The following is a 25675-nucleotide window of genomic DNA, read 5'->3' as shown; positions in this document are numbered from 1 at the left end:
ATACAGCATTGACTTCTTCTCCCTTCCTCCCACCCACTCCACAAACATGGGACACATCCTTAAAATAACACTGGTCAACAACAAATTTGTTGTCTGCATTTTTTCAGTTGATTTAGGACGAATCTGATGCGCTGAATCCAAAAATCACATTGGTTTTGCTCAGTCAGGTCAAGTTTTTGAGCTATGGCCACATGTAGTTTTTTTACGTTTTTGTTCACATGTACGCTTGTGTGGAGCATTTTAGAAGAAGTTGGTGGGGGTAAAATGCCATGTCGAATAATTGTTTTGATTGGAAATGATTATTTTAATGACAAGAAGTATTCAGGTCCGATAGTTCTGGGTGATTATGTCAAAAAGGGATCAGTTTGAAGTCATAAAACCTCGAAATCTTCCATAAATTGGTACGGCTGGGATCAACAGAAAGAACCGGAGCAGCCTCAAGTATCCTGATCTTCAATCAGCATGTCGTCCTGTAGGTCAATTTGATGAAATTCCAGTGCCTATCTTCAGAGAACTTCCTGACATTAGTTACGAAGATGCCTCCAGTGTTGAAGGACATGAAGAAGAAGAAGTGGTTCTTGAAGATGATGTTCCACATCCATTTTCCCAAAAGGAGTTGAATGATCTAGTTCGCGACCTCAGCTTGTCAAAGGACTCTGCCGAACTGTTGGCATCCAGATTGAAGGGAAAAAACCTCCTCTTTGACAGTGCTCGCATCAGCTTCTTCTGCAACAGGCATCAAGAGTACCTCCGTTTTTTCTCGGAAGAGAAGGACTTGGTGTACTGTGCAGATATTGCACAGCTTCTGCTCAAGCTTGGAGTGCCACAGTATGAACCCAAAGATTGGAGACTGTTCATTGACAGCAGCAAGCGATCACTGAAATGTGTTCTGCTACACAATGGCAACCAGTTTGCCTCTATACCCCTGGCTCACTCGAGTACACTGAAGGAGAACTATGAAGTGGTGAAGTATGTGCTGGAGAAAATTGGTTATGATCAGCATAAGTGGTTTATTTGTGTTGACCTGAAGATGGTGAACTTTTTGTTGGGACAACAGTCTGGCTTCACCAAGTACCCATGTTTTCTGTGCATGTGGGATAGTAGGGACTGTGCTCAGCATTACACGAAGAAGGACTGGCCTGTGCGGGAGGAATTGGTGCCTTGCAAAGAAAGGAACGTCATCAACGACCCTCTGGTGGACAGAGACAGAATACTCTTCCCACCGCTGCACATCAAGCTCGGCTTAATCAAGCAGTTTACCAAGGCTCTGGACAAGGATGGTGACTGCTTCACTTACTTGTGTCAGGCTTTTCCAGGATTGACCATGGAGAAGTTGAAAGCTGGCATCTTTGACGGTCCTCAGATCCGTCAGCTCATCAGAGATCCAGAGTTCGGAAACTCAGTGAACAAAGTGGAACTGGAAGCGTGGAAGGCATCTGTTCTGGTAGTGAAGAACTTTATTGGCAACAATAAGGCCAGAAACTACGCAGAACTTGTCAACAACATGCTGACTGCTTTCAGAAACCTGGGCTGCAACATGAGCGTCAAGATGCACTACCTATTTTCACATATGGACCGGTTTCCTGAGAAACTGGGTTCAATGAATGACGAGCAGGGGAAGAGATTCCATCAGGATATGAAAGAGATGGAGACCAGGTATCAGGGTCGCTGGGACGCAGTCATGATGGCTGACTACTGTTGGATTCTGAAGAGAGACCTCCCTGCCACTGAGCATTCCAGGAGTTCCAAGAAACGGAAGTTCAAGCCCTGAAGTTTGAAAAATGGTGAAACAACATGCAATTTACGTGCACTTACCTTTATCAGTGCCCACCATTCAGTTTACAATAAACCTGACCTGATGGAGAGAAACGGATGCCATTTCCTGATTCAGCAGTGCAAAAACACCCTAAATCAGTTGTAGAAATCTAGACCACATTCAAAAAGTAAAAAATTGTTACCCGGTGTAATTAGTCATTTCATAGTGGCTCTTGTGAAATCACCTATGGTCAAGACACTTTTACTGTGTGTGTGTGTGTGTGTGTGTGTGTGTGTGGATGGTAGTAATCATGGTGAGATATTCAGTCTTGTGGACTAAACAGTGTAACAGACTTTGAAGATTGCTGTTGGAAGCGAAGAAGGCAATCCCCTGACATGGTCAGAGCAGCTGTATGTTTATGGCAATCAATAAGCACACAAGTGTTTCACTTGTTTGTCAGTAGTACATTTTCCACTTGGCCATAGTGGCTGAGGAAGCCCATCTTCGTGAATGCCTTGAAGCAGCAGGGACAGAGCAAATCAGGTGTTGATTATTCATAGCAATGGAAGAAGTGGTAATCAAAGAGAATCAAGGCTTCCCTTTGCTCTTCTTTGTCTTTCTGTGTTTCTGATTGATGTAGTGGAGCTTTCCATGTTGAAGATGGTGCTGTTAAATGCATAAATATATGGCATGTGCAGTGTGTACTGGCAATTAGTACTGCTGCAGAAGACAAGACCTAGTTTCCCATCTGTCATCTCTTGGCTAGATGGTTCTTCAGAGCATTGCCTACTCTCTGTGTTTGACACCTAAACCTCTTAGCTGATTTTGAGTTACTGATACAAGTGACAAGCTACCTGGAAAGGGTGAGGTGTCCTACCTTTGCACAGATTTAAGGGATTATTTGACTCTGTTAAAGAGAGCATGCTGCTTGTCTGAAGGACTCAAGTTGGTTACCAATAAAGGAGATACTAATTGTGTAATTTGGGCTCCTGCCAAATAGTAGGATGAAGTCAGAAAGGCTTTATGCCTTGGAGAGGGCTTCCTTGTTCATCATTATCTCCACAGGCAGCTGGGTTTTATTTTTATTTTTAAATTGTACAGAACCTAGAAAACTGTAGATACATTATTATTATTATTATTATTATTATTATTATTATTATTATTATTATTATTATTAACAATAATGTAATTTATGCATTGCTGCTTGTCCTATTCTCATTAGTTAGGGTGAACAATTCTTCTAAGATTTATCCTTCTTTTTTTTAGTGAAAATGATTTCTGTACATATGCGCGCGCGCACACACACACACACACACACACAAATATACCCCTCTGATTTTTGGGCATGGGGAAACTTGTTCTACATTCCAAACCATCTCTTACTGAAATCCATTGGAGTAGTCTTTTGTTCTTTCTCCTCCTGCTACATCCAGCCATGTGGAATAGATAGATGATAGATATAGGCAACCCGTCTTCAAGGCTATGCTTTGAACTATCATTTTAATTCCGTTTGCCCAGCTGGATGCCTGTCAATAGCAAGTTGGAAGGGAAAACTGATCTAATGGTGCATTTCTCAGCAGGGGACTCAATTGTGGTTTACTGAATCCCAGTGGCATCCTCAATTAATTTCAGATTTGGAGTCTTTAGCTGTAAAAGTAGTAACAAGTGGGCTTCCTTTCACTGATGGAAATGGTTTCAGTCCCATTTTGGAAACTGTTAGCAAACAGTATGCTTCACGTTGCTAGCATTACAAATGTAATAGTAATTTATAAATGGTGCTGTTCTGCCCTCCCACACACTCCCAAACACACACACACACACACACACACACACACACAGCAGAATACCCTGCCATTTGCTATCTTTAGAGTTGTCACAGCAAGGCATGAGTCTTCCTGTTACAAAAGGCATCCAGAGTTGACATCTTTAGGGCATTCCCGGATAATGCTAGTTTACATAGATGCTGTACATATGTGAAGCCATGTTACTTCGCGGTGGCCATAATCAAAACAGTAAAAACTTCAATGAAATCAATCTGAAAAACTAAGTAGCCTACCATAAACCAGTTAACAGAAAAGTGGGGTTATTGCACTGCATAATAGCAAGGGCTCAGACAGCCCCCCTGAAAGCCTCATGACTAGGTGACAAAACAAAACTTAGGGGGAGGCCATGCTATGATGTTGATGCCATGATGTTATGCACTGTTCCTCTCGTCCACCAGCTGCAATTTAATCAGCTTGGGAGTCTGGAGCAGTACCCCCAATACTGATCGAAGGAGAGAAGTAGCCAGGTCCCAAGCCATTAGGGCAGGCGTGGGGAAAGAGTGGGGAATCTTTTTTCAGTCCAGGGTCTGCATTCTCTTCTGGGGCAACCTTTCTTTTTCTTTTTCTCTTTTTTTTTGAACTTGAAGGTTCTTTATTGAGTTAAAATAAATACATACACACTGTACTGTCTGGGGCAACCTTTCTAGGGCCACGTGCAAGCGGTGGACAAGGCCAAAGGCAAAAATGGGCAGAGCAACAAACGTAAACATCACCTTTGTATATAGACTAATTTCTTTTTAAAAAAAATATTTTTATTAGTTTCTATTAACCAAACAAGAACAAACGAAAACATAACAAGAAACAAGACAAACAATAATTAACAACGTAACAATGATTGACTTCCCTCCAACTCGGTTTTGGACTATATAACAAAAAGTTTTTTTCCTGCAGTTTCTTTTTATAGCGTATATAGACTAATTTCTACACACAGTCGTACACCTTGCTCTTTGCTCCATCCAAGAGGAGCAAGAGGCAAGAGTCATTATTAGAGCAAGAGGCATTATTGGAGTTCAGGGATACATTCCATCCAGGCCAAAGCACTCAGGGTGAAAAGCAGGACCAGTGAGAGGTGTTGCCTGGGAGCATCACCTGGGCAAATCTGAGGGGCAAATAGAGAGGCATTGGGGCCTCATTTGGTACCCAGGCCTGAGGCTTCCCACCCCTTTCTTAAGGCTGTAAAGGAAAGAAGTAGGACTTGAATTGAGTCCAGAAATACATGGCTAGCCAATGAAGATAAGAGCACCAGAATAAAATCTGTAACAATCTGGCAGCTGCATTTTGGACTGATTTAAAGCTTCTGGATGTTTTCAAGTGCGGCCCCATGTAGAACAACAACTACCAGACTTTTAGAAGACATCTGAAGGCAGCCCTGTTTAGGGAAGCTTTTAATGTTTGATGTATTACAGTATTTTAATATTTTCCAATATACCAGAGAAAGCCGAAGCTCAGGTAAGACCTGCCTTTAAAGCAAAGTCCTACCCTCTTGCAATCAGCCATGCTCTGTTTTTGGCAGTTTATGTGGTTAGAGGGCTGGTCCCTGTCCCGCTTTAGTGAACAAATACAGGCAGCAACAGGATCATCGTGTTTGGGCTGCTATCTTACCAATCAAAGTTAAGCTAACGGAAGTACTTTTCCTTTCTTTTTTAATCTCATTGTTTTCAATTACTACTTTACTGTTTTCTACACAATACCACCAAGTTGAACTCATCTTAAATCTGGACCATTTTTAATCCTTCTGTCAGTTAAAACCTGATGTGCTGTGGAAGCAAAATGCAAACATCTTAAGGAGCCAATAATTCTACTATCACCCTGTTCAGAGTGTGTGAAGTGTGTTTTGTTTTGTTTTGTTTAAAAAAGGAAATGACTTTTAATTCCCATGGGGATTTGATTATTTGCAGATAAACCGCTTTAGCAAAGTGGAAGATCGGGCAATTTTTATCACTGACAGACACCTTTATAAGATGGATCCAACAAAGCACTACAAAGTGATGAAAACCATCCCACTGTACAATGTAAGTATTGGAGCTGGAGCCAGGACTCCACAGTACGAAATTGCTAATGATCCAATTTCTCTGTTGTAAAATTGATAAGAACTCTGGTCAGAATTCTGTGAAGTGCATAGAGGTATTTTATCTGTATTATCTTCCACAAGTACAGTGGTACCTCGGGTTAAGAACCTAATTCGTTCTGGAGGTCCGTTCTTAACCTGAAACTGTTCTTAACCTGAAGCACCACTTTAGTTAATGGGGCCTCCCGCTGCGCCGCCGGAGCACGATTTCTGTTCTTGTCCTGAAGCAAAATTCTTAACCCGAGGTACTATTTCTGGGTTAGCGGAGTCTGTAACCTGAAGCATCTGTAACCTGAGGTACCACTGTATATATATTTTAAAAACTTGCAACCCACTCTTTGTCAAAAAAAACCAGGGTGGGTTACATCAATAGTGGGAGTGCAGTTCATAATTAGCATATTGTTGCTGGGAAGTTTCAGTTGGTGGTGGAACTACCAAGAGGAGATGCCCAACAGATCTCAAGTTGCAGACAGAATGGTATAAATGCCAGCTCTTAAGGTAACAGGACTCTAAGCCATTCAGGCTTTATAGGTCAGTACCAAAATCTGGACTCAGGCTCAGTAGCAAATAGGCAGTCAGTGCAGATCTTTAAGCACCAATGTTTATGGTCTTTAGCTTTCAGGACCATCAGAATACTGACAACCATATTTTGCGTTATCTGCAGTCTCTAAACCATGGGTAGGCAAACTAGGGGCTGGATCTGGCCCAATTGCCTTCTAAATCCGGCCTGCAGACAGTCTTGGAATCAGCATGTTTTTACATGAGTAGAATGTGTGCTTTTATTTAAAATGCATCTCTGGGTTATTTGTGGGGCACAGGAATTCGTTCATTTATTCCCCCCCCCCAATATAGTCCGGCCCCCTGTCTGAGGGACAGTCGGCCCCCTGCTGATAAAGTTTGCTGACGCCTGCCAGGTCTAAACCATATTCAAGGGCAGCTCCATGTAGAATGTTTTGCAGTAGTCTAAACAAAATGTTTCTGGAACCAGGATCACTCTGGCCAGGCTATCCCATTCCTTGTCACCAAAGTCATTTGTGCTCCCAATGACAAAGTATCCAGGAGACCTACCAACTAGAAACCTGGTTCTTCAGAGGGAATGCAGCCCCATCCAGAGCAGGCTGCCTCCCTAGTTCCCAGACCCAGAAACCACCAATCTGCAGTACTTCTCGTATGTCAGGATTGAGCTTCGGTTTACTGGCTCTCGTTGCCTCCAGTACTGGTCAAGATACCTTCATGATGCTCTTGTCAATAAGCCTGCATGATGGCAGGAGAATAGGGGGCGGGGGACTGTTGTTCTTCTTCCTTCCCTAAAGACTTAGAGCAGGGGTCAGCAAACTTTTTCAGCAGGGGGCCGGTCCACTGTCCCTCAGTCCTTGTGGGGGGCCAGATTGTATTTTGAAGGGGGGGAATGAACCAATTCCTAGGCCCCACAAATAACCCAGAGATGCATTTTAAATAAAAGCACACATTCTACTCATGTAAAAACACGCTGATTCCCGGACCGTCCACAGGCCGGATTTAGAAGGCGATTGGGCCAGATCCGGCCCCCGGGCCTTAGTTTGCCTACCCATGGCTTAGAGACACAGAGGAGGTTTGGAATCTTGTTCTGTTGCAGTTTCTACTTCCAGCATTTGCAGAAAGTGCTAATGGCTCCTAATCTCATTCTGTAGCACAGATAGGAAGTCTCTACAGCCAGCCGAAGGGCCAAACTAGATGGCATGGAAAATCCATGAGCAAAATTTCCTGCTGCCTTTTTGAAAAAAAAAAATTACTTGGAAAGCCCCATGTGGCTTCTTTGAAAATCAAGGAAGTAGGACTAGGTTGTTCTGAACTCCTTTCCTCCTGAACAAGCAGCTGTTAGCTGTGTTTCCACACACTGAGCTATCTGTGTGTTCTTCCCCTACCCTCAGCCCCAACCTGCGAACTAATTCTTTCCAGAGGAGTGGTGCAATTTATATTGGGGTAAATGAAACACTCACATTGCTGCTTTCGCAACCCTCAAAGCAACTGCCTGAGCCTGCTATTTCAGTATTTCTGAAAGGGGGTAAGATCTTGATCATAGCTCTCCCTTCCCGTTGGCCACTGACTCACAACTGTGTTTCTCTCTTGTGGGTCAGCTTGTCCCTTAAAGAATTTCTTTCAAACGTGTGATACTCAGCTGGGGGTTTGTGCCCACAAGGCCTGAAGAAGTTTAACACGCTGAAAGGCTGGCAGACTGGCTGGTGCAAAGGAAGTCACAGCTGGGTGACCTTGGGCCACTCACCTCACAGAGGCTTTGTTGTGGGGGAGGAAGGGAAAGGAGAATGTTAGCTGCTTTGAGATTCCTTCAGGTAGTGATAAAGCGGGATATCAAATCCAAACTCCTCCTCCTCCTCTTCTTCTTCTTCTTCTTCTTCTTCTTCTTCTTCTTCTTCACATGAACAGTGGCTGTCATATAATGTTTGAAACACATTACTTTGCCTATGATGGCTAGTACCTTAGCTTCACACATGCATTTGGTAGTATAATCAGATTTGGCCACTGAGGCACCCATGGGAACTCACAATGAATTGCAAGCCATCTCAGCTTGCCTTGCTTTCAGGGATGTTTTAACACGGTAGAAAAAAAATTAATGTAGGAAGGAATTTCAGTTAGCTCATAAAAACCAACAACCAAATTTGTGTATGCGAGGACCAAGGAAGTGGGAAATAATGAGGTACAGAGTGAACAAAGGGCAAAAATTAAACACTCTGCATGGTGCTGGAATGTTGGGAGTTTTATTTTACCATTCCTGCTTGCAAAGAAGCGAAATGAATTGCCTAGTAATAAGTAGATAGTATGCATATTGCTGATGGCCTTCCTGGAGGAACTGCTCTTTTCATTGTCTAGTACTTTTAAGGACATCTCAATGAAATAAATGTAAATGAGACAAATTAGCTCTTGTTTTGTGCTGGAAAATGTTTCCTGAGCTGCTATGTCTGTGGGGGTGGATTTGAAAGGAAATAAGTTTTCAAAGAGCCACCCTGATTCAAAGCTCGGTAGGTCACCAATGGGCCTATGGATCTGTGTGAGCCAGTTTTCTGCATGATGGAGGTTTCTCAAATGCTGAAGAGCACGGCCAAATTTTCATTCATGCACACTTCCATCAATATTTGTTTGTTTGTTTACTATCCCATCCTTCACCAATCCACAAAGGGTGGGTTACATCATAAAAGGTAAAGGGACCCCTGACCATTAGGTCCAGTCGTGGCCAACTCTGGGGTTGCAGCGCTCAACTTGCTTTATTGGCCGAGGGAGCCGGCGTACAGCTTCCGGGTCATGTGGCCATCATGACTAAGCCGCTTCTGGCGAACCAGAGCACCACACGGAAATGCCGTTTACCTTCCCACTGGAGCGGTACCTATTCATCTACTTGCACTTTGTGCTTTCGAACTTCTACGTTAGCAGGAGCAGGGACCAAGGAATGGGAGCTCACCCCGTTGCGGGGATTCAAACTGCCGACCCTCTGATCGGCAAGTCCTAGGCTCTGTTGTTTAACCCACAGCGTCACCCATGTCCCTCATAAAATATATACAGTGGTGATAATACCTTGAGGGAACTGGTGTGTGAAATCCTTCCAGCCTGCTGAAATTAACCTTACTTTTCTCATCAGTATTTTTGACGTTTTGTTGCCCACATTATCAAACTCTGCTTGTTTTAGGAGCTGCCTATTGCCGCTGATTTTTTTTTTTTTACACATACGCCCTCTTACCTAATACCTTTTATGTAGTGAAAGTGGGGGAGCCTCGAAATCTGCATAATGGTGTGGGAGATGGGTTTCCCACTTGCTCTTCATAGAAAAGCTCCATTATTTGGACTGATGCTTTCACCAAGAACCCGGACCATTTATATTTGAGCCCCGGTGTTTATTTCTCTGCCTCACCTGAAAAGATGAGTTTCCTTTACATCTGTAAGATGGATTGGCCCTGTGAAGGTGTACAGGAGCTAGCCTCCTCCAAGTGCATCTGCATGCCAGCAGCGCTCACAATCACTGTTTGCAAAGCTGCCCTGTCAACATAGCAACATCCCTTGGGAAGGCGTTGCCATGGAGATCTCAGGCGGTCAGCTGATGCCTGGTCCTGCCGAAGCTTGTTTTCCCAGCTCAAGAAGCCATTCTGTCACTCCTAACCTTAAGGGGAAAAAAGCAATTCCAATATCCCACGGTGTGCCTTTGACTTGTGGCAGTAAAAATCCCCGTGATTTGAAACCTCTGGTGGAGTTCTTTCTTGTGCCTGGTGTTGCCAACCAATTTGGCATATGCCAGGAACTGACGGATAACAATAAATAAATCCATTAAGATGGGAAGATATTATCCTAGGGTTGAGGAAGTCTGTAGCTGGTGTACAGATAACTAGAAAATAATAATACATTCTGGAAAACAGAGGAAATGAAGATCATTTTCTCTTATTTCACACATGCCTGTTACTGTCACTTTGCAAGCTTGTTTTGTTAAATTGAATCAGGATGCGTTCCTGCGTCCAGTTGTGGCATTTTGAGAGTGTAGATTCAGTGGATTTGTGCAGAGTTTGGTACCTCACAAAGCAGTGGTACAATTGCTTCACCATGCACCTGCCTTACAGGGCAAATCACAATTACCCACGCCAAGATGCCAAAAACAGATTTAAATCAATTATTTAAACTAATCTACCCTGCTGAAGAGGCCCCCTGTAGCAGATTATTGGAGCTAAATGTGGGTTGATAGTCTGTTGCATACCAACCATTCACTTTTTTATGTTAGAGGTAGCTCCTTGTTCTAAAACTAAGTAGCAAATGTAGTACTATCCAGAAGTCACAGTAGTACAACTGACCGTTGACTTATTGAAGGTCACCAAATTCACTTTCCCCATTCTAAAGGAGTATAGTTTTTTCATGGCTGAAACCTAGAGAACAATAACTTTGTCCCAACTGTTTTCTAGGGGACACAACAGTTGGCACTGGCCATTGCCTCTGGAATTGGCCTGGATGGAGAGGGGAAGGAAGATCAGGAGTGGGTATTGGGTTAGCATTCTCTTTTTTTAAAATAATATTTTATTAGGTTTTATCAATAGAAAGGTTTAGAAAAATACAAAAACGAAAAAGATACAAAATTACAAAATACAAAAATACAGACATTAAACACAAAGAAAGAAAAAGAAAAAAACACATATAAAAGAAAAACAAAAATTCCCTCTTTCTTAATTTCTCATCTTTAGTTAACTTATTTTCCTGACTTCCTCACGTCTCCCATTTTTGTATCCCTTTTAAAAATTGGTTCAGCAAAGTCATGTCCTATTAGTTTATCTATTATTAATCCCATCTTACATTTTACCTTGTTGCTAGAACCCCTTCAATTCATTTCAATGTCATCAGCATTCAAAAATTTTACAATATTTCTGCAAATAAGTTTTAAATTTCCTCCAATCTTCTTCCACCAACTCTTCTCCCTGGTCTCGGATTCTGCCAGTCATTTCCGCCATCTCCATATAGTCTATTAGTTGCATCTGCCATTCTTCCAAGGTGGGTAGGTCTTGTGTCTTCCAATGCTTTGCGATAAGAATTCTTGCTGCTGCTGTAGCATACATAAAAAAAGTTCTATCCTTCTTTAACACCAATTGGCCAACTATGCCCAGGAGAAAGGCCTTGGGTTAGCATTCTCTTCTGCCTGACCCCAGCTCATAACTCCCCATATTTGTTGGAAGAAGGTGCAGGCCGAACACAGCTGGGAGCTGGGGGCACTGTTATACGGTGTTATACTCCTTTCTCCTGGGCCATGTCCAGAAAGTGGTGTTGGGGGATGAGTGTTCAGGCCCCTGGGCTCTCACTTGTGGGGTGCCTCAGGGTTCCGTCCTCTCCCCCATGCTTTTTAATATCTATATGAAGCTGCTGGGAGAGATCATCGGGGGGTTTGGGCTGGGTGTTCATCAGATGACACCCAGCTCTACCTCTCCTTTAAATCAGAACCAGTGAATGCGGTGAAGGTCCTGTGTGAGTGCCTGGAGGCGGTTGGAGGATGGATGGCGGCTAACAGATTGAGGTTGAATCCTGACAAGACAGAAGTACTGTTTTTGGGGTACAAGGGGTGGGCGGGTGTGGGGAACCCTGGTCCTGAATGGGGTAACTGTGCCCCTGAAGGACCAGGTGCGCAGCCTGGGAGTCATTTTGGACTCACAGCTGTCCATGGAGGCACAGGCTAAATCCGTGTCCAGGGCAGCTGTCTACCAGCTCCACCTGGTACGCAGGCTAAGACCCTATCTGCCCGCGGACTGTCTTGCCAGAGTGGTGCATGCTCTAGTTATCTCCCGCTTGGACTACTGCAATGCGCTCTACGTGGGGCTACCTTTGAAGGAAACTGCAATTAATCCAGAATGCGGCAGCTAGACTAGTGACTGGGTCTGGCCGCCGGGACCACATAACACCGGTCCTGAGATATCTGCATTGGCTCCCAGTACGTTTCTAAGCACAATTCAAAGTGTTGGTGCTGACCTTTAAAGCCCTAAACGGCCTCGGTCCTGTATACCTGAAGGAGCGTCTCCACCCCCATTGTTCAGCCCGGACACTGAGATCCAGTGCCGAGGGCCTTCTGGCGGTTCCCTCATTGCAAGAAGTGAGGTTACAGGGAACCAGGCAGAGGGCTTTCTCGGTAGTTGCGCCCACCCTGTGGAACACCCTCCCTTCAGATGTGAAGGAAATAAGCAGCTATCCTATCTTTAAAAGACATCTGAAGGCAGCCCTGTTCAGGGAAGTTTTTAATATTTAATGCTGTACTGTTTTTAACATTTGATTGGGAGCCGCCCAGAGTGGCTGGGGAAACTCAGCCAGATGGGCGGGGTATAAATAATAAATTATTATTATTATTATCATTATCATTATCATTATCATTATTATTATTATTATTATTATTATTATTATTATATGTGGGGTCTCTTGATCCCTTGCAAGAGAATGCCTGGTCACAGAGCGTTCAGCCTTCTGCCTGCTTTCAGTCTCATCCCCTTGATTAGAATCCTAGAAATACAACTGAACACACCTAGACCCTGCTTTTGGAGGCTTTTATAACAACAATTTCTAAAAGTACGCACTGCTGTTTGGGGAATTCCTTTTTACATGAGCTTTCTGGTGCACTGAAAATTTCTTGAAGTCTTAACCTTTCTCTCCCGCAAGGGGGAAATGGCAGAGAGGTGTTGAAAGGTGTCAGAAATGAGACAGCCTCTTTTTTTTCATGCTAAAACAAAGAACAGTCCTTGAAGGTTGAGTTTTTTCTTAAGTTCCTTGAAGAAACTAGCAGTCAGTCTGATCCAATTATAGCCATTCTAAATAGCTAGGAATTCTCATCTGAGTACACTTTTGTCAATGCTTGGCGTTTCACTACAAAAATAAATAGCAATTATTGGGTTTGTGCCTGAAGAATTGTGCTTTCCTCTGGGATGTTTGAGTGATCAAAGCTGTATCAGCTTTTAAAATTTAAAGTTTATACTCTCTAATACACTATATTATATGTATGTGTGTGTATTATGTATGTGTATGTAAATAAAAATTCTGGGGCAAAGCTCTTTCAAACCTTTGCTTAATTTAATCCCTGATTATTAGACAAAAGCTTGTGTGTGCCAAACACAATCCAGAATATAGAAATGTATTGGCTTTTTCTACGGGTCTGATTAGCAGAAATGCACTGTAAGCAGAATCAAAGCCCCATCACCAATACTTGGTCAATCAGCAACCTCTTTGTTATTATCAAGAGAGCCATTGTATGGTAGCATGCGCAGATATTTCAATCTTTGTTCTGTCTCACCTGATTTATTGCTACATTTGCACAAACCTTTTAACTCGTTAGTATTTTTTAAATAAAACACATATGCCTCTTTTAAAAAATGAATAGCGAAGGGAGGAGGATTAATTTGCACTTACTGAACCAAGACACGCACTGAAATGTAGTTATCCTTTGGAGTTGACACTTACCTAGATTTTGCAATGTGGTTCTCCAGTCAAAAGAGCATAGAAAATGTCTGCATTAGTAAAAAAATGTATACAGCAATGTAAGATTTCAGGGGGAAATGCTTCAAAAATGGATACATCAGAAGAGTATATGCACGCAATTTTATATGAATTTTCATGTGCCAATGCAGAAACAGGATGGACTGAACTGAAAAATGGAAAATGAGAAATGGAGAGAAACCAAAATGGGCAGATTTTACCCATCCCTACCCCAAGGCTGTACAGCTGCAGTATATAGTCTGGGGGGGGGGGTGTACTGTTCTGCTACAAAAAAAGGTCTCCATACTGTGTTCAGAATACGTATTTTTCGCTCTATAGGACACACCCAACGATAGGACGAACCTTGTTTTAGAGGGGGAGAACAAGGGGAAAAAATTCTCCCCCTCTCTGCTCAGCGCCCCTTCAGCGAAGCGGCAGAAGAAATGGAGCCCCTTCCATTTCTCCTCCCGCTTGGCTGAAGGGGCGTTGCACAGCTCTCCCTCTCTGCTGAAGCCAGGGGAGTCTTGCTCTCCCGGCTTCAGCAAAAGGAACCTGAAGCCTGTGGAGCGCAGCGGGAACTTGCGCTGCGCTCTGAAGGCTTCAGGCGGCGATCCCTGAAGCCTGGAGAGAGAGAGGGGTCGGTGTGCACCGACCCCTCTCGCTCTCCAGGCTTCAGTGAAAGCAATTTAAAGCCTCTGGGGCGAAGAGGGAGCGCTCCCTCTGTGCTTTGGAGGCTTCGTGTTGCTATCGCTGAAGCCAAGGAGCCTGCATTCGCTCCATAGGATGCACACACATTTCACCTTAATTTTTGGAGGGGAAAAGGTGCGTCCTATAGAGCGAAAAATACGGTATGCTGTGCTATGCAGATACATTTTCATATATTGTTATCAGTTGTCAATTTCTGTGTTCTATGTGATGAACACATTTTGTGGGAAATGTGTGAGTAAGTTTGGAGATGAACTAAAAATTCATAACAACATAGTCTTGGTAGCCCAATCTGGTCCAGCAGTCTGGTCAGGCAGATGCCCACAGGAAGATACAGTATGGGTACAGTGGCGCTCTGATCATAATCCCCAGTGCCTAGTGTTCAGAGACATGCTGCTCTGATGCAGGAGATGAAATATGGTCATCATGACAAGTAGCCATTGATAGCTTTTACGGGGAGCTAGATAATTTCATGGAGGGATAAGGCTATCTAAACTGGTAGCAAATTCCAGAGTTTAACTAAGTGTGAAGAAACACTTCCTATCATCTGCTCTGAATCTCTTGCTGTTCAGCTTCATTGAATGACTCCAGAGTCTCTTATTTTGTGTGTATCTGTGTGAGAGATGCTACCTATCCACTTTCCCCACATCATGCAAATACATCATTATCCCCTCTCCCCATATTCATCTAAAAAGCTCCAAATGTTGTAAACGTTCCTCAAAGGGGAGTTGCTCTTGCCCCTTGGTGAGTTTGGTTGCCCTTTTCTGCACCACAGGCAGAGAGTGGGACTCCAGATACTTTTTATAAACGGCTCAGGGCCGCAATGCCTAACCGAACCCTGAGATCATCTTCTGATGCCCTTCTTTGTGTGCCTCCTCCTCGAGAGGTCTGGAGGAAGACAGCACGAGAACGGGGCCTTCTCTGCAGTGGCTCCCTGTCTGTGGAATGCTCTCCCCAGAGAAGTTCGCCTGGCGCCTTCATTATACACCTTTAGGCGCCAGGCAAAAACGTTCCTTTTTAACCAGGCCTTTGGTTGATTTGATTGACATCCGAAGTCCTTTTAAAATGTGGAGGGGTGTTTTTTTGGGGGGTGGGGGTTATTGGGTTGTTGTTGTTTTTTTATTCTATATTTTATGGTTTTGTGTTCTGGTTTTGTTCTGTGAGCCACCCTGAGACTCTGGGTATAGGGCGGTATATACATTCAATTAGTAGTAATAATGCTAATCAGTACTTTTTTCTGGGGGGATGCAGGGATATGCATACCCCTAAACATTTTGTGAATCTATAAGTTTGGCCTCATTGAGGGGCCATGTTTCAATATGAATAGGAAACTGAGAGTACCCTTAATTTTTTTTTAGAAAAAAACCCTGATTCTAATAATTATAAATATATCATGCAGTGCAACTGAAACAAAGCTTCCTAATATATTTCTAGTACGCTTAGCATGCTTCCTAAGTACCGTATTTTTTGCTCTATAAGACTCACTTTTTCCCTCCTAAAAAGTAAGGGGAAATCTGCGTGCGTCTTATGGAGCGAATGCAGGCTGCGCAGCTATCCCAGAAACCAGAACAGGAAGAGGGATTGCTGCTTTCACTGTGCAGCAATCCCTCTTGCTGTTCTGGCTTCTGAGATTCAGGATATTTTTTTTCTTGTTTTCCTCCTCCAAAAACTAGGTGTGTCTTATGGTCTGGTGCTTCTTATAGAGCGAAAAATACGGTACTTGAGGTGCTACTGTGAAATTTAATGTATGCCTTGCTTTTAAGGTTCTGTTCAATTGCTCAGCTGTCTGTAGGCACTTCTGTATTATACAAAGTCATATTTGAAATACTAATGTCAAAACATATAGTGTGCTGCTCGTAGTAAATGTACCTGTGTCCCTGTGTTATTTCTGCTTTGAGGTCACTTGAGAGGCAAAAGCCAGGCACTTGCCCTGTTAAAGTCTGGTTAATCAGACATGGCTGTCATTCCAGAAACGGGTGGTAGGGGGAAGGTGTCTGTATTTGTAATCTAATTTTCTATGACTACTGCAGAGCATCCACGAAGGCATGGAACCTGGTGAACCTTAACGTTTCCCTTCTTTCTTCGCTCAGCTGACGGGATTGAGTGTCTCCAATGGAAAAGACCAGCTTGCAGTTTTCCACACAAAGGACAACAAGGACCTAATTGTGTGCCTCCTCAGCATGCATTCAGTCAATGAGAGCAAGATCGGAGAGTTGATTGGAGTCCTGGCAAATCACTTCAAAAGGTGAGTTTGAGTACACATCACCAAGTCTTGCTTTGGCATGGCTTTTGACTCCATTTCTGTAAACATCTGGATATCTCTCTAGAGTCTGACTCCTCAGGGCTTGCACAAACCTGTATTTTGACCACGTAAGTAGTTCTTTTTGGCTACCCAACAGATGTGTCAACTGTAAACCATGCATCTGTATGTCCTTTGACTGTGTAGGGCCAGAATGAGTGCTGATAGTTGTCCCATGTCTGGAAAGAAGCAGTATTTGGTCTCAGCTCGTCTGTGCCCTTTAATTCCCAACAGGCTATTCCACTGCGCCTTCTATTTTCCACTTGCACCCACTAATTATGTGTATAATTTTAAAAGCACTCAGCTTTTGTCGCAAAGTTCTTTCACACCCAGAATCATTTTGACTTGATTAACAATAGCTGCTACTACAGCGGCTCTCCCGTTTCTTACTCATCCTTGCTTTTCCTTAATCAGGCATGGCCAAACTTGGCCCTTCAGCTGTTTTGGGACCACAACTCCCATCATCCCTAGCTAACAGGACCAGTGGTTAGGGATGATGGGAATTGTAGTCCCAAAACAGCTGGAGGGCCAAGTTTGACCATGCCTGCCTTAAGTGAATTCCCTTAAAAGGTTCAAGTTTGAAATATGACCAGTTTTGGTCAGTACAAGTTGGCATCTACTACATTGTTAATAGAGTTCAATATAATATGTTGTTATGGATGGAAATCCAAAATGGTCCTTCTTGTTGCAAAGTGGAGTTTGGTCTCCTACATCTTTGACATGGTTTCATAGTAATCTACTCTTTATTAAAACATACCACAGGAGCTCAGTATAACTTATGTGGAACCTTTTGCTGAACCTCGTCTCAAATTTAAATTAGTAGCAAATACTATGATATTTGGAGGGACGCGGGTGGCGCTGTGGGTTAAACCACAGAGCCTAGGACTTGCTGATCAGAAGGTCAGTGGTTCGAATCCCCACGACGGGGTGAGCTCCCGTTGCTTGGTCCCTGCTCCTGCCAACCTAGCAGTTCGAAAGCACTTCAAAGTGCAAGTAGATAAATAGGTACCACTCCGGCGGGAAGGTAAATGGCGTTTCCGTGTGCTGCTCTGGTTCTCCAGAAGCAGCTTAGTCATGCTGGCCACATGACCTGGAAGCTGTACGCCGGCTCCCTCGGCCAATAAAGCGAGATGAGCGCCACAACCCCAGAGTCAGTCACAACTGGACCTAATGGTCAGGGGTCCCTTTACCTTTACCTTTACTATGAGTGCCTCCTTCCAATTCACTGGGGTTTCCCCACTCCAGAATATACCATTGGGTGTGGGAGAGAATACCACGTGAAGCAAGCTTTGACACCTGTCTCAGTCCAGTGCTTGAGACCTGTGCTAGATGCTTTGTCTGTGTGATTTGTGCCTCCATAGTTGCATAGGATGTTAGGGGAGCAGGTAGTACTTCTGGTGGGGGACATGTCATGTTCCTTCTGGGGTAGTTTGTCCACCTTTGGTCACTACCCTGCACTCAGCTCTCACCAGTGGTTCCTAGAAGCTGTCAGCATGTGACAGCATCCCCAATCTGGGAATGGCTTTGGCTGGCCAACTAAACCAGGTGAGGGTAGCTGATGAGTCTCAACCCCTCAGTGAGTTAGTGACTTCCCCTGCATGCAAAGACAGGCTCCGGCAGATTAAGCAGATGTGACCAATAATGGGTCCAACAGTCAAGAAGGTGGTTTCCGCACATGCTATAGAAGGAAGTGAAGGGCTTTTCAACCGGGGAAGCTGGCGCATCTAAGAGAAGGAAAACTCTGGTCCTAAACGTCTGCTACCTTGTGGGATATTTTCAAGAGTAAACCCTACACAAATCTGGAGTGGAGTGGAGTCCCTAAGACGGTTGGATGGCGTCTTGTATGCCTCTTTCTGGCAAATCTTGCAGCCGGGCTGCTGCCAAATGTATTGTTCTGCTTTCCTTTGGACCATATCACCAAGGCCAGAGGGGAGACTTGTTGTCTGGGCCACCCAGGACCTCCATACACACCTCCTAGGCTTGTGCCCCAGAGAGATGCTAACACAGTGGTTTGACTTCACCCCTGGAGGCGCACTCCTTTGTCTCTTGAGACGATAGATGCCAACAAGTTTGTGCTGCAGGAAATTATACAGATACCCAGTAGAGGGCGCTAGTGAGGTGGGAGAAACTGCAATGATGGGAGCTTGAGATCTGCTAGTTCCTGACTTTCTTGATTCCAGCTACCCCATTGCCTTTAGCCTTTACCTATTAATTTACTATGGCATAATTCAAGGTGTTGTTGTTGTCGTTTAGTCGTTTCCGACTCTTCGTGACCCCATGGACCAGAGCATGCCAGGCACTCCTGTCTTCCACTGCCTCCCGCAGTTTGGTCCAACTCATGCTGGTAGCTTCGAGAACACTATCCAACCACCTCGTCCTCTGTCGTCCCCTTCTCCTTGTGCCCTCCATCTTTCCCAACATCAGGGTCTTTTCCAGGGAGTCTTCTCTTCTCATGAGGTGGCAAAGTATTGGAGCCTCAGCTTCAGGATCTGTCCTTCCAGTGAGCACTCACATCTGATTTCCTTCAGAATGGAGAGGTTTGATCTTCTTGCAGTCCATGGGACTCTCAAGAGTCTCCTCCAGCACCATAATTCAAAAGCATCAATTCTACGGTGGTCAGCCTTCTTTATGGTCCAGCTTTCACTTCCATACATCACTACTGGGAAAGCCATAGCTTTAACTATACGGACCTTTGTTGGCAAGGTTATGTCTCTGCTTTTTAAGATGCTGTCTAGGCTTGTCATTGCTTTCCTCCCAAGAAGCAGGCGTCTTTTAATTTCGTGACTGCTGTCACCATCTGCAGTAATCATGGAGCCCAAGAAAGTAAAATATCTCACTGCCTCCATTTATAATTCAAGGTATAGTTCAGTAAAACCATCTCTCTGGTCGTCTCACACAGAACAATATTTGCTTCAGTCAATAAGCCTTAGTTGACCTAAGTCAGTGTTGGCCAACATTTATCCTCCAGACCAGACAGTGTTCCTCCTGGAATCAGGAGTTTGCAAACTGACCCCCTTACATGTGTCCATGGCCAAGCTCCATAGTTAAGTTGGTGCCATCAATAATAGCTTCGTGGTTATGAAGGCATGGCTGGAGCATGGCACAGGAACAAAGGAAGTAGCCTTATACTGAGTCAGACCCATCTAGCTCAGTGTGGTTGGCAGTGACTGGCAGTGGCTCTCCAGGATTTCAGACAGGAGTCTCTCCCAAGCTTAGCTGGAGATGCCAGGGTTGAATGTGGGACCTCCTGCTTGCAAGACAGATGCTCTACCTCTGAGCTACAGCCCTTTCCCATAAAAACATTCCAAAATAAAATATTACTTGAAAGCATAGATAGAATATCTTACCTTTAGCCAATCAATTTCCTGAAAAGAGAGGAGCGTTGAAAGATATTGATTAAGGAAGCCTATGCATATGACAGTATCAGGAGGGGAGGAAAAATGGGGACCACAATTGAAAAACAAAACAAATATCTGATTTGATGGACCCATCTTCCAACTACCCTAATAATGTGGATTTCACTGAGCTTTGCCACACCTGTGGTGGGGGTGAGGAGATTGTTTCCACTGCAGCTGCTCTAGAAGCCCTTCAGCAGCCAAAAACATTTTCAGCAATTTGCTTAATGGAAACAGTGGAATGCAAACCTCCACTCCCTTAAAAGAAAAGGGGGGTTCATATTGCATAGCAACTCCAGACAGAAATGCTTTTTGTCCCTCTTTCTTCTACAGTCAAGTTTATTGTGCTTTTCTGAACTGGGATCCTGATGCTTAATTTATATATTGCAGCACTTAATTGCTATGTCCTGTTGCCTGTTTTGAGAGCATGGAATCCCAATGTACATAAGTAATGCACAATTAAAATGCTTTAAAGATTTTGAAGTTGCCCCACCCAATCCAAGGACTCAGGCTCATAACCATGTCCCTGATTACTGTCCCGAAGGCTTGCAAACTTAAGAGCAAGAAATAATGAAAGTAGGGAATAGTTGGAGAGACAAAACATAAAATCTAACGGGATACATGCATTTCTACACTGACGGGGTGTGTGGAGAGGTAGGCCAGCTAGACTGAACCAAGGTATTAAGCAAACAATGAGTCCTATTCACTTCATGTGGCACCCTAGTGGATGTGGTGAGAAAATGACTGTGTTGGTGCATCATGCCAAACCATGGTTTTGTGTAATGTGCAGAGGACACAGTGAGCCTCAGGCTCCTGTGCTCCCCATTCCTTCTCTTCCCACATGGTCAGGAGAAGGACTTGGGGAGCTTTTATTTTCCATTGCCCTTAAATGAATCTGTTTGTTTCATTTGAACTGATGAGCATGGTTTCACACCATGATCATAGAATCATAGAGTTGGAAGAGACCACAAGGGCCATCGAGTCCAACCCCCTGCCAAGCAGGAAACACCATCAGAGCACTCCTGACATATGGTTGTCAAGCCTCTGCTTAAAGACCTCCAAAGCAGGAGACTCCACCACACTCCTTGGCAGCAAATTCCAATGTCGAACAGCTCTTACTGTCAGGAAGTTCTTCCTAATGTTTAGGTGGAATCTTCTTTCTTGTAGTTTGGATCCATTGCTCTGTGTCCGCTTCTCTGGAGCAGCAGAAAACAACCTTTCTCCCTCCTCTATGTGACATCCTTTTATATATTTGAACATGGCTATCATATCACCCCTTAACCTCCTCTTCTCCAGTTTTAAAACAAGCCAACTTCAGACCATGGTTTATGGAGCTGACTTGTTTCAAGAAAACCTAGTTAGTGTAACCCACGATCTCCAGTACAGATGAAATGACAAGCCACATTTATGGGAAACCAAATGTAAAAGCTGTTGAAATCCTCCTCCTGGCTATACAGGGGGAGAAGTGTGTATTGGAGTGGCAGGGAATGAACAAGCGTTGAATATTGCTACAATTTATGCGTCTCACTAAAACCACGGTTTAGTGTGACGTGCAAGCACAACCAATGTGTTTTGCTTTGTTTGCTTGAGATCTACCTCCCAGCTTTCAGATTCGTGGAAGATGTCTTTAAAAATATGAAGTCAGTATCTGCTTCTGAGGGGTGGGCTGCTGTTTGGCCCTGAGGAACATGTCATGAAGAGATTTGATGTGCTATGGCTAGATTTGCAAATAGTAACCGCTTATCAAATGGAATCCTTGGACATTATAGTTTAGGACATGACCAAATTACAGCTGATGTATAAACGTAAGAAATCAAGAGAGCATTAAAAGAAAAGGGAAACTAAGCACCTTTTGTTGCTTTGGGAAACATATGCTGTGTAACTCACCAGTACTCACAAGGATTATCCTGCTACCTTTTGTGGGGTGAAGTCCCTGGTGCATACAAATGGTTTGTGAGTGACGGGCAAACTTTTGACAACTCCTGTGTTACAGGTCAAGGTGCAGAAAGGACTGGGGAGCAGGTTACATGTTGGCACAGAATATTTGTGCCTAGCAGACGGTCCCTCTGCTGTTGGCTCACTATGCTGTGCATACAAAGATCTCCCAACTATACCAGTCAAAACAAATGAGACTTGCCAGACACTTTCATGCAATATTTTCCTCATTTCTCCAATGCAGTGTACACATGCCTCTCCCCTTGCCTGTTTGTTTTTCCTTTTCTTTAACCTCTGTAAAATGGGGCCAGTCCACCAGGCTTTTTCATAAACAAGTGACACACGGAATAACATGAGCCACCTGCACACGTCAGACTAGCTGAGTCAGCTGAAGCTGTTTCAGGTGAGCCTAGTCTTGGGTCACTAAACAGCCAGTATGCAAGGAGATGAAACTGAAAGGGTTGGTGCTGAAGGTACAGGAAAAGGAAATGGGTGAAGCAATTGAAGGCAGAGGGAAGACAGAAGCAGACAGCAGCCATTTCAGAATGACTTGAAATACGAAACATTCACCAGCTGTGGATGTTGCGGCTTGTGGGTGTAGTTTTCTGGTCTGCAAATGGAGATATTCCCCAGCCTAAGGACTACTCTCATTTAACATCAGATTTACACAAACATTGTGGTGGTGTTTTTCATCATTCTCATCAAAAGTACTTTTAGAAATCCCACCCTCACTCCCGTGCTCCAAAAATATAGTGGAGCTTTTGTGCTCAGCAAACAAATGCTATGTTCTTGTAAACAGAGCTGGTTTTGCGTTGTGGTTAAGAGTGGCAGCCAGGATCCCTGCTTCAAATTTCACCTTAGCCGTGAGCTCGCTGCGATCTTAAGGAAGTCACTGTGTGTTAACCTCAGGCCCAGCAACTGCAGAATGGGGAAAATAACTGGTGTCAGTTGATTGGCAGAGCTGTCAGGTTCACAAGATCCTCAGATGTGTAGCACTTCAAGAACGAAGGCTTTTCGCACTCCCTAGAAGCAGTGCTTTCTTTGTGATGGTACTCACCATTACAGAGTACTGTCACCTCTCCCCCTCTGTCTTTGGCGACCATTCTATGCTGGAACTCACAGCGCTCTTAGCAAGATATGGGCTCATTTTACCAAAATAATAACAATGAAGCACTTTCTAAAAGCAAGCCAGATTCAACACAGTAGGTGTTTTCCATCCACAAACATGCTTTGGGTTGCACTGCACATAATACAGTCATACCTCGGTTCTCGAACGGCTTAGTCGATGAACAAATTGGCTCCCGAATGCCAAAAACCCGGAAGTAAGAGTTTTGGTTTTTGAACATTTTTCGGAAGCCGAACATCCAACGTGGCTTCCGCTTGAGTGCACGAAGCTCCTGCAGCCAATCGGAAGCCACACCTTGGTTTTCGAACGGTTTCGGGAGTTAAACGGACTTCCGGAACGGATTAAGTTCGAGAACCAAGGTTCCACTGTATCAGAATGCTGAGTATTAGTACTTCTTATTTACTCTGCTTCTTTTCATATTGGCCCAGAGCAACCTTGAGGGTGCCTTTAATGCAGGAGTGGAGATCTCAAGGCTCTGCATATGTGATTGGACACCAACTCCCATCAACATCAGCCAGTGTGGCCAGTGGACAAGAATTATGGTAGCTGTAGTGCAGCAGCAGCTGGAAGTCCACAGGTTTTACATCTCTTACTTTAGTGTGTTAGATGTCCTTGCCCCTTGGACTCCAATGAGATTCATTCACAACATCCGCTGCTCAATTTTTGGAACTGCTTTTTAAAATCTAGTTTTAATATTGTCGAACCCTTCAGCTTAAAAACCGCAAAATCTGCCTCCCTCCCTCCCTTCCTTCCTTCCTTCCTTTCTTTCTTTCTTTCTTTCTTTCTTTCTTTCTTTCTTTCTTTCTTTCTTAATTTTAAGCTTGGATTGCTTCCTTCTCCTCCATTAAATGCTGCCCTCAAGAACAGTATGGCTACCAAATGAGCTCCGACTTAGATAATTTATTTTGCAGTCTGTTAAACAAGTGCAAGTTTCAGGATTATTCCCACCCCCCATTTCAGCAAGGTTTCCTCTCTATTTGAGAAGAAACACTGGAGATGTTGCTGAAGAGGAATATGCATAATGCCAGAGTGTCTTTCGAGACAGATATAGAGACAGGGCAAGGTTTATAGTTTCCCCTTAATGTTAATTAGCAAGCATCTTCCCGAGGAAATGGCTCTCTGCAGAAGTGCAGAACACCTCCACTCGAAACAGCCATTGAAAACTTGCTATTGTCAGATTTATCTGTCACTTAAGCATTTGTAAGCTGTTGGAAAGTTGATTTCTGCTGACAAAGGATGCCGGTAAAGGAGGCAGCCAAATCCTTGCTAATGACAGGGCCTTGTCTGCAAGAGTATGTGAGGCAAAGCAGCTTGCCAGAAAAGACCCTTTTCCCCCTTTTTTTAAAAAGTTTTTATTGTTCAAATAATTCAGCATTGATACACACATATTGCGAATATACAATCTTACAAACATACATTTCATACAATCCTTTAAAATGTTCAAGCATACCTACACTCAATCCCACAGATAATTCCTTTTCCCATCACCATCCACCACCCCTCACCCCACCTTTGTGTTAGACTTCCAGTCTACTCAGTTGCAATTTCTTTCCACTTCTGTTACTTTCTTTCACACACCTTTAACCTAATTTCATGCTTCTTTTCCTATTACACATTGTTATCCATCTTATTTAGTATTTCAGTATTTAAAACGGAACTTGTTTATTCTAATAGGAGTTCTGATTTTTCAATATGGCTTTGCAAGTATCCTTTAAACACCTTCCAGTCCCTGTCTATCTTCTCTTTTGAGATCTTCCAATTTCTCCCATTGTTTTGGATATATTGTAGTACTCCAATCATTTGGCAAGCCACTCTATTTTTGTCGGTATACTACCACTTTTCCAATTTTTTGCAATCCCTCCCGAAGCTGCGCGTCCCTCCCGAAGCTGCACGCTCGGTGGAAGAGGACGAAAATCCCAGATAGAAGGAGTGTACCGTTCTTCGGTCAAGGGTATACGATAGCTGCGCTCCCCTGCTAGAACCTCCAAACAAGCCAGAAAAAGACCCTAACTACCCCTTTAAAATATACATTTCGTTTTCAATTTGTTATTTTATCTATACATTACTTATAAAAAGCACCCTGAAATCATTACATAAACCATCACAAATAATTCAGCCATGAAAGTAATGTTGAAGGGCAGTTCAGGTGTCGTAATCTCTGTTCAGCAAACCATTGTTTATTAATGCAGGCTGCATCCGCCTTTCCTTCTCTCATATGCTGGCTTTGATGCTTCAATCATGGCAACCCACAATTTCCTGTTACATGTGAAGCTGAGATGGATTAATTTTAGTTTACTAACCATTTTATAGTCCTGGCTTCATAACCTTATTAGTAAACCAGGATTAACTGAGATCTGGTTGTATTAGGAAACCATGGTTTAACAAACCACTATAGAAACAGTCACTCCACTGTGGGAGGGCAGGAACAAAGAGGGGAGTAGCCAGGCACAGTACTTGTTCTCAGCTTAATAAACCATGGTTTTATTTCGTGGAGATCGTTAATGTCTGAACTAGTCCACTTAAATGAAACGCAAGCAGATTAGAGGATGTGAAAATATTTTATGGGACAAACCTTTCTAAATGCCTGCGTGGTTGGCTAT

At 43.6% G+C, this 25675-nt stretch overlaps 1 protein-coding gene across 2 annotated transcripts in view; it reads left to right on the top strand.

Annotated features, from left to right (window-relative positions):
• Positions 1–25675, top strand: part of MYO1D (myosin ID) — a 171870-nt gene that overhangs the window by 96001 nt on the left and 50194 nt on the right. For both annotated transcript variants that reach the window (XR_014001258.1, XM_081166191.1), the window contains exons 20-21: positions 5478–5591; positions 16411–16565. Coding sequence is in view for 1 of the 2 variants with exons in the window: in XM_081166191.1 (XP_081022317.1) it covers positions 5478–5591; positions 16411–16565 (269 nt within the window). In the remaining variant the exon portion in view is untranslated. The remainder of the gene's footprint in view (positions 1–5477; positions 5592–16410; positions 16566–25675) is intronic.

The sequence above is a fragment of the Podarcis bocagei genome (genome assembly GCF_964188305.1).
Source record: "Podarcis bocagei genome assembly, chromosome: 13".
In the NCBI taxonomy this organism is placed as follows: Eukaryota; Metazoa; Chordata; class Lepidosauria; order Squamata; family Lacertidae; genus Podarcis; species Podarcis bocagei.
This window is presented reverse-complemented; position numbering and strand designations above follow the sequence as displayed.